Here is a 9,767-nt window from a genome sequence, read left to right as displayed (position 1 = left end):
TATAGATAGACCGATTTTGACACCGAGTTGAATCAGTTAGACCCTTAAGTGGTCCTCTGAGTCGGTGCAGGGGGGCCTCCAAATTATTGTTAATTTTTGAAAGTTTTAAAAAAAATTAAAAAGTCATAACATAAACCCAACATATTATTAGCAAATATAAATCCTCACTGATGATAGGCTTACTGGCTTATAGGTAAGATAAGATAAGATAGCAATCTACAGATACAGTATATGCTGAGGTATCACTGTGCCACATGTATGTTTTAAAATTAAAACATGATTTATGAAATCATGCCAACAATTATAAGGCTATTTTAAAAGCTTAGTATTGTATGCCAAAAAATGTATGTATAAAGGCTTTAGGCTGCCCCACACATAATTGTAGGCACAGTTTAATATGCAACTTCATTTTATACACTATCTCTGGTCCCTGCTCCATCTCTCTTTCAGTTAAGGGGTCCTTGGCTTAAAAAAACTTTGAAGACCCTTGAGTTAGATGATTTGGAAATTATTTTTTTATAGTCCAAGGGAAATACACCCAGGTTCTTTAAATCTTTATGAGTGTTTATAGAAGTCCAGCTATTTTTAGGCTGCTCTGGTCCCGGCTCCATAACAGGTATCTATCTTCTCATAGCAGGTTTCTGTCGTTGGTCTGAACTGAAACTGAAACACAGGCCTACATTTTCTCTAAAATATAGAATTTCCCCAATAAAGGATTAATAAAGTAGCCTACTTCTGTCCATATTCCAAATAATGTAGGTATCTGTGTTTGCCAGTAGTAGAAAAAGTATTCACACCCTTTACTTAAGCAGCAATCCCACAGTTTAAAAATACAAAATGATGCATTCAATATCTTACTTACAGCAAATTATAAGTAGCCTACAAGTAAGTATAGTGAAGTAAAAGTACTGCAACAGAATGGCCGCTGTCAGTGTTACATTGTATAATATTTAATTATTCGTTATTTTAATGTTATAGCTGGTGGAGGTGGAGCTAATTTTATTTTAGTTAATACTAACATCATGTTTTATAAGATCATCATGTTGTATGTAAAATCTTAATCTGCAAAGTAGCTGTCAGATTAATTTGTTGATGTAAAAAGGCTTTCTGACAGACACACCATATAACAGCTGGAAGTGACAGGACCCTGTGTAGCAGGAAGTTGTTGCAGAACAATGAATTTATGGAGTGGCTCATCAGGTCACACAATTTCCAATTGCTAATATTTTTTCTTTGTTAGCATTAAAGTAATTGGAGGTGTAATACTGTTTTGTTACAAGTTGAAGGGAGTGTTAGGTACATTATATTAATCTCTGCATCATTCACATACTCTGAATAGTATACATTATTGTGATTGTGCCATCATGATGAAGTCATCTGATAACAGCATGATCCTCATGCTTTAGTGCATCAGCAGCTTGACCTCTGCTCTACATTTTTGGGGAGTTAGGGAGTAGCCAAGGGATGCTGCTCATTGGTCATTCTTTGAAAGGAAAATTGGAGCTGGAGGAACTCTCAGAGTCTGTTTAGAATATGAAAGTATTTGCAATCAATAATACTTAATAAGGTGCCTGCTGACCAAGTGTCAGCAGATTTGTCAAAGTCAGCACCATAAAGCATTAAAGTTCCCTTGGAAGTCATGAAATAACCAAAATAGAGACCACTCCACCTGTCCTTCACAGTAATAACAGAAATTCTTAAAGCAGTAGTTGAATCACTACCCTAGCAAACAGTGGCACATATGGAATGGAACAAAGTATAGCCAAATGTGCAGATCAGCTTCTCTTTGAGTACATAACAATGCTGCCACTCTTGATATTCTTTTAGGGGGCATGTAGCAAGCTACAAAGCAGAGACTGGATAAAGCTTCTTTGTGCTTATGTGGCCCTCATTGCTGCAACTTTCTGCTTTACAGCCACACTAAACCCCAAAAAGGCATCAGATAATGTCCCTGTAATCACATGTTATCAATGTTATGACGGACTAGTCACCACTTCACTTGAAGGGCCACAAACATGAAATCATAAAAAAGTAATGGAATTCAACAGTCAATTGGAATTCAACAGAATTATATGCACTGCTGTAACTGGTCAGTTTTTTGGCCTTTCCCTTTACTGGCAGATTTAACTATGATAAAGACATGAACATCATTAATAACTCAGAAATCAGAACTCAGAAAACCTAAGTTGTTACATTAAACTTATTGCATTTACTCATGCATGTGATAGCCTATACTATTAATTTCCTGATAGTTCATGAAGTACTACATTAATTCATTCAAGCTTTTTCATGCATTAAATCATGCATGAATTCATGGTAGCCTAATTCACCCTTAGCCTACAAGTGTTACCAAAAATAGTTTAAATCACATGCACAGCCATCTGCCTTTTGGTCCTTTTTTTCCAAGGTGGAAAAATGAATGGTATTTAGTTTGAGCTGCTTCTGCCTGCATTCACAAAAATGAAATGTAAAACTCAATAAAGGACATTTGACTTTGCTGTGCCAACCGCAGCGTTTTTTCTTCAGCCTCAATTTCCCAAAAGGCAATTCGGTTAGCGTCACCGTGTTGTTGCGGAAATGCCGCCGGGAAACGCTGGTAATTCTCTAATTCTCTACCAACAGTCTTTGACAGTTGCTTTCATTGTTCAGAGTAGATATTCCTCACTGGCTTTGTGTTTGTAGCGCCGTCGTTTACTTGAAAAACGTAAGTTATGGCAGCTCTAAAATACGCAGGTATGGACGATACAGATAGTGAGGATGAGTTACCACCCGGATGGGAAGAGAGATCTACCAAAGATGGTTGGGTCTACTATGCAAGGTGAGTGAAATCCCTCATCCTATCTGTCAACACCAGTATGTCTGTATTTAGGAGTTAAGCTTTAGCCCTGTTCGCCAACCAACCAACGCATTATATCGGTGTTATCAACCTGTGGCTAGCACAGCTTGCTAGCTACACCAGTTTAAACAACTTCTGTTGTCTGAATTGATAGCATTTATTATAAAGTCTACAGAGCTCACGTCACGGTAGTTCTTGTGCGACTGGGTGCAAGAAAGATTTTTAATATGAAATGTTGATAACGTTAAGACTGTATCTGAACGTCATACTGTAGTATGCAGTAGTGTAGCTCAGTAGTTGTGAAGTGAGAGGCATAGCTTTATGACAGAGTTACTATTTGAATATAAAATCATGACACATTTGACAGGACAGTGCACGAGGTTGCTCGTGGTGATAGGAAGAAGACTGATTGATGAATGATTCTTTACCTAGAAAATGTACATTTTGGTTATTGGAGAAACAACAGTGCCAACATGGCATTTCACATTTAACATTTTATCATTTTATCTTGCTCCAGTCCTCACAGTGTGTCATGTGTCCTTAGTATTCTTGAATTGCAAAATTGTTGTAGTCCTTTGTAATATTTTGTCTCATCTGCTTGTGTTATGATTATATGTGCCTTTTCAATAACAGCTTTTATTAGGTTTTGTTTAATTTATGCTGTATGATTTAGTTATTTCTTTCAATATCTAAACGACAGTGGGCACAACTGAAGACACGCGGAAAACTCTAACTACAGTCTGCACAGCAGCAGTTCATGCGGACCAAACTGTAGTTCTTTTTGCATTGCTTGAACACAGTTGACAAGTCTACACACTTATCCCATGGCTTTAACCACAACCTGCACAACACTGGATTTACAGCACTTTGATGCTAATGCTAACACACTGCTGTCAAAACTGTTAACCACACATTCAAAACACGATGGATTTCTGCCTGTTACATTTCAAACACATGCAGGTGTCTTGTTTTAGACTTGTTAGTGAACACATACTGTATATATAGGGAGAGCTCAGAAAGACATTTTTTTGGAAATAAAGAAAGACCAAGTGAGAATGAAATAGTTATACACTATACCATATGAGAGAAACAGTCAAGAGGTAAAAGAGAAAAGATATCAATAGCCAGGCAAGATGTCTGAGGTTACATACACAGCTATAAAACATGTGAAAAACAGAAAGTTTACTTCAGAAAGTAATGGAGGTGGAAGCAATAGAAACACCACATTCATTTGTATGTAAAAGATGATGCAGGTGCATGGCAAGAGGACATCCAATGTGTTGATGAAAACGTGTGGCTCGCCTGATGCGGGATTAGTCACACACTTCTTACTATTACGTTTACCTTTAGTTTGTAGCTTTTCTTCCCCAGTAGTTAGCCTAGGTAAATTACTACAGACAAAACAAAACTATAAATCTATTGAAACAAACTTTAGATTGTCATTCCTTCTTGTTTAGTACCTAAAAAACTGGTATGTTAAAAAACAAAAAAATTCATGTGAAAGAATTTCCCTTTTCTTTAAAGAAAATATTGATTTGTGTGAAGTCACTCAAATTATTCAAACTGTAAAGATGAAAAGTTTCTAATTTCTGTATTAGTGTGTAATGCTAGTGTTTTAACTCTGCGTGTTCTGAGCAGTCTTGTATAAAGTATCTTACCAGAAAATGACTTTGGTAGAAGTAAAAGTCTCCTTTTAGAATATTACTTAACGTATCTAATATTTATTGTACTTAAGTATCAAAAGTAATTTTCTGATATTAAATGTACTTAAGTATTAGAAGTAAAAGTAAAAAAAACGTTGATTATGAACTTTATGGCCAAAGGTGTGTAATGTTATATTCATCACCACTGTCGTCGGGGTGGTCATCGTCTGTTACCATGGCGGCAGAGCCTGCACCAGGAGCTTCCATGACATGTCGACGCGTCAGCTAAATGACATGTAATGTAATGAGAAAAACATGCTCTGGTTTTTTGGCATTTCTTTAAACCAATCACAATCGTCATGGGTGGCACTAAGCAATGGGAAAAGCCGTGGCGCCTCTGCAAAATAGTCTCGGGAACTTGTTTTGGTGGAACATGTACGTTCAAAAGTTGTTTTAGTGGTGCAACAGAAAACTCAGATTGGACAGATAGTCTAGCTAGCTGTCTGGATTTACCCTGCAGAGATCTGAGGAGCAGTTAACCATAGTCCTCATAAATCGATCGGAGTTTAAAATTCCAACACAAAGAAAGCGGAAGGTAATGGACATCCGGCTGAAAAAAAGTGAAATCTGGCGGAATTTCCGACGGCAACGGAGCAATCCCGGAAGTGGAATGTCATGGATATAGACTAGAGATTTACACAGGTGGCTTCAGTTGTGACCACTGTTGTTTAGCGATCTAAAAAAAGTGTAATGGGTTTTTCTTCTCACTTGTTTGTTAATGTACAAAATCAACCAACCAAGAGTCTGCAGATGAAAATTTGACTTTTGGCTCAATCTGGCACTAGAGCTGCAATGATTTGTCGACTAATTGATTAGTCCATTGACAGAAAAATAGTTGGCGACTATTTTGATAAGTCATTTTTCATGTAACAAATGACAGAAAATGCTGTTTCCAGACATTTAAAGACATGACCTTGGACTTGAGAAACTAGGATGGAATTTATTTACTATTTTCTGACATTTTATAGACCAAATGATCAATCGATTGATCTAGAAAATTATCGACAGATTAATTAATAATGAAAATATTCGTTATTTGCAGCCCTAACACATTACATCACCAGTGTTTTCCCTCGGTTTGTGGACGAGTTAAGTGCGAGAAGGCGTCCTTCATCAAGAAAATGTGACGTTTATCAAAAAAAAAAAAAAAAAGAAGCAATTTCCTCTACATTTTGTGTCTCTTTGTGGGATTTTGTCTGGTTTTGGTCATTTGGTTTTCTTTGGGTTTGTTTTGGTTCTCTGTGGTCATTTAGTGTCTCTTTGTAGTCGGTTTGTGTCCCTTTGTGGTAGTTTTGCGTCTTTTCACATAATTTTGGGCCGCTATTTTCACCATATCTGTGTCTAAAACGTTGGAAAAGCTAGAGCAGATAATACAGTGGGGGAAATAAGTATTTGACCCCTTGCTGATTTTGCAGGTTTGCCCACTTACAAAGAATGCAAAAATCTACAATTGTAATCATATGTACATTCTAACAGTGAAAGACAGAATCCCAAAAAAAATTCCAGAAAATCACATCATATGAATTTATTAAAATTGATAACCATCTGATGAGGAAAAACAAGTATTTGACCCCCTGGACAAACAGCATGTTAATATTTTGTAGCCATTATTGGCCAGCACAGATGTCAAACGGTTTTTATAGTTGGTGACAAGGTTTGTGCACATTTCGGCAGGGATGTTGGCCCACTCCTCCCTGCAGACAGCCTCCAAATCATTCAGGTTCCAAGGTTGTCGCCTGGCAACTCAAATTTTAAGCTCCCTCCAAAGATTTTCAATCGGATTCAGGTCTGGAGACTGGCTAGGCCACTCCAGAACCTTGATGTGCTTCTTCTTCAGCCACTCTTTTGTTGCTTTGGCGGTGTGCTTAGGGTCGTTGTCGTGCTGAAACACCCATCCTCGACCCATCTTCAGCTCTCTCACTGAGGGAAGGAGATGTCGGTCCAGAATTCCACGATACATGGCCCCGTCCATCCTCCCCTCAATACGATGGAGTTGTCCCGTCCCCTTGGCTGAAAAGCACCCCAAAGCATGATGTTGCCACCACCATGCTTGACGGTGGGGATGGTGTTCTTTGGGTTGTACTTGGTGTTCTTTGCCCTCCAAACACGACGAGTTGAGTTGAGGCCAAAAAGTTCTATTTTGGTCTCATCTGACCACATCACCTTCTTCCAGGCCTCTTCTGAGTCGTCCAGGTGGTGAATGGCGAACTTCATGCGGGCCTGTACATGTTTCTTCTTGAGCAGGGGGACCTTGCGTGCGCTGCAGGATTTCAATCCATGGCGTAATGTGTTACCAACCGTTTCTTTTGTAACTGTGGTCCCAGCTGCCTTCAGTTGATTCATCAGTTCCCCCTTGTGGTTTTGGGATGATTCCTCACCGTTCGCATGATCAGGGACACCCCACGAGGCAAGATCTTGTGTGGAGGCCCAGACCGAGGGAGGTTGGCGGTGGTGTGGTGCTTCTTCCATTTCCTGATAACTGCACCGACAGTTGATCTTTTTCTCCAAGTTGCTTTCCAATTCTCTTGTAGCCCATCCCAGCCTTGTGCAGATCAACAATCTTGTCCCTGATGTCCGTGAGAAAGCTCTTTGGTCTTGCCCATGGTGGTGATGTTGGATGCTGGTTGTTTGGGTGTTGACAGGTGTCTTTTATACAGGTAACGAGGTGAGGCAGGTGTATTTGATGTAGATAATTGGTTCGGATTGGGGCTGTGTCTTAAAGAAAGACTAACTGGCTTGTAGGAGCCAGAATACTTGCTGTTTGTCCAGGGGGTCAAATACTTGTTTTTCCTCATCAGATGGTTATCAATTTTAATAAATTCATATGATGTGATTTTCTGGAATTTTCTTTGGGATTCTGTCTTTCACTGTTAGAATGTACATATGATTACAATTGTAGATTTTTGCATTCTTTGTAAGTGGGCAAACCTGCAAAATCAGCAAGGGGTCAAATACTTATTTCCCCCACTGTAAATAAATAACACTCAAGAAGCTTAAAGACAAAACTTAAGCTTAAGAAGTCCAACTACAGTCATTAGATCTGAGAAATGTCTTCTAGTTACATTCATCCGGCTTAGGTGCTGCACCTAAACCTTACAATGGCAGGGGAATCCCTGATCACATCAATGTGTGCTGTCCCCTGTATATAGATACATAATTGAACAAATGAAGTGGAGTCAAGTGTGGCCGGGTTGGCTCAATTGGTAGAGCAGGCGCACATATATAGAGGTTTACTCCTCGACGCAGCGGCCGCGGGTTTGACTTCGACCTGCGGCCCTTTGCTGCGTGTTATTCCCCCCTCTCTCTCTCCCCTTTCATGTCTTCATCTGTCCTGTCGAATTAAAGGCCTAAAATGGCCAAAAAAATAATCTTAATAAGAGAGAAAGAAGCGAAGTCAAAAAGAAGGTTGGGTAAATTATTCCAATCTTTCTTTGTCTTTGTGTACCAACAGCCATGATGAGATGAAGACACAGTGGGAACACCCCAAGACAGGAAAGAAAAAACGTTGTGCCGGAGGTTTGTTTTATTCACTTGTTTTTCAGGGCCTTGCATGTATTTCTATTTGCTTAAGGGTCACACATATACAGTATCTCACAAAAGTGAGTACACCCCTCACATTTTAGTGAATATTTCATTATATATTTTAACACTGAAGAAATGACACTAGAGATTGGCATGGTTTTATGTCAGTTAGCCTAATAGCTGGTTTTAGTTGCATTGAGAGATGATTTTATGAAAAGTACCCCATGCCAATCTCTAGGTATGGTGAAGGGTATGTGATGATGTGGGGCTATTTGAATTCCAAAGGCCAAGGGAACTTTATCAGGATGCATTGTATCCTGGATCCATGAAATAACTGGCCTTTAAAAATAAAAATCTGCCTGCCTCTATGGGAATTTAACATAAGGGTGTACTCATGTTGCCAGCAATTTAGACATTAATGGCTGTGTGTTGAGTTATTTTGAGGGGACTGCACATTTACACTGTTATGCAAGCTTTAAACTTAATACTTTACATTGTAGCAAAGTGTAATTTCTTCAGTGTTGTCCCATTTAAAAGATATAATGAAATATGTACTAAAATGTGAGGGGTGTACTCCCTTTTGTGAGATACTGTATATGCAAGGCATTTGGGAACATGTTCAACATGGCTTTGTATCTATCTTACCTTTTAATACCATCAGATTTTCTAGTTTCTTGTTTTCATTAACTTTGTTTGTAAAAGTGATAAATAAAAGTTATTTTTATTATGTAACTATCACCAGAGGCAAAGATATTAATTTTGTTCTCATGCATTCTGGCTGTTAAGGAAAAATGATGTCTGTCTTTTCCTCCAGATTTACCGTATGGTTGGGAGCAAGAAACTGATGAAAAAGGACAGGTGATTTATGTTGAGTAAGTAGATTGATGATTGAACCTCTGTTTGCTTAACAGAGGAAACAAATGAGCTTATTTTTGGTCTCCCATGATATGCCAGACCCTACGTACGAACCTGGGGTTAAGTCTCTATTATAACATCCTATTTCCTCTGTCGTTTTCAGTCACATTAACAAGCGGACCACATATTTTGACCCTCGTCAGGCATTTACAGTAGAGGATGTGGTGGTGAAGCCAAAACGGTATGATGGAAACACTGCTGCTCTGGAGATCCTACAGGGTCGTGATTTCTCTGACAAGGTTATCCTCATTACTGGCGGCAACTCTGGCATTGGTGAGTTTCATAAAATGTAACCGTAAACTGTAATGTTTTGTTGTAGCTAGGGTTGGGCATCGAGAACCGGTTCCAACTTGGAATTGTTTCAAAAATTCCGATTCCAGTGGAATCAATTCTTTATTGGAATCGTTTTGAATCCGATCGTTGGCTCTAAATTTAACATGCGCAGGTTTTGGTTTCCGTAAAGGCCGCCATACTTCCAGGCGGACCACGGAGCGCAGTAAGCGGCGCTCTAATGTGTGGCTTTATTTTACGTTGAAAAAGCCCGGTAAAACTGTAAATCACCATTGAATCAAAATAAAATGTTCCTCTGATCTGTGAAATAAGCATGTGATCTGTTTCAACTCCCCCCTCAAAGAATTGTAGGAGAGAATTGATAAGAACCGGAATCGAAAGGAAGAATCAGAATTGGAAAAAGAATTGTTAAAATTAAAATGATGCCCAACCCTAGTTGTAGCTATATTAGAAATCATCTGTGTGTAGTAACATGTGTTTCCATAATGATACCACTAGGT

The 9,767-nt window shown here is 38.8% G+C and overlaps 1 protein-coding gene across 2 annotated transcripts in view; it reads left to right on the top strand.

The window, feature by feature from the left end:
- The first annotated feature begins 2,562 nt into the window (after positions 1-2,562).
- Positions 2,563-9,767, top strand: part of wwox (WW domain containing oxidoreductase) — a 139,038-nt gene continuing 131,833 nt past the window's right edge. For both annotated transcript variants that reach the window (XM_028584581.1, XM_028584580.1), the window contains exons 1-4: positions 2,563-2,818; positions 7,991-8,055; positions 8,876-8,933; positions 9,080-9,249. In XM_028584581.1, coding sequence (XP_028440382.1) covers positions 2,712-2,818; positions 7,991-8,055; positions 8,876-8,933; positions 9,080-9,249 — 400 coding nt within the window. In that variant the 5' untranslated portion in view covers positions 2,563-2,711. The remainder of the gene's footprint in view (positions 2,819-7,990; positions 8,056-8,875; positions 8,934-9,079; positions 9,250-9,767) is intronic.

This window comes from Perca flavescens, chromosome 8 (genome assembly GCF_004354835.1).
Source record: "Perca flavescens isolate YP-PL-M2 chromosome 8, PFLA_1.0, whole genome shotgun sequence".
Taxonomy (NCBI): Eukaryota; Metazoa; Chordata; class Actinopteri; order Perciformes; family Percidae; genus Perca; species Perca flavescens.
This window is presented reverse-complemented; position numbering and strand designations above follow the sequence as displayed.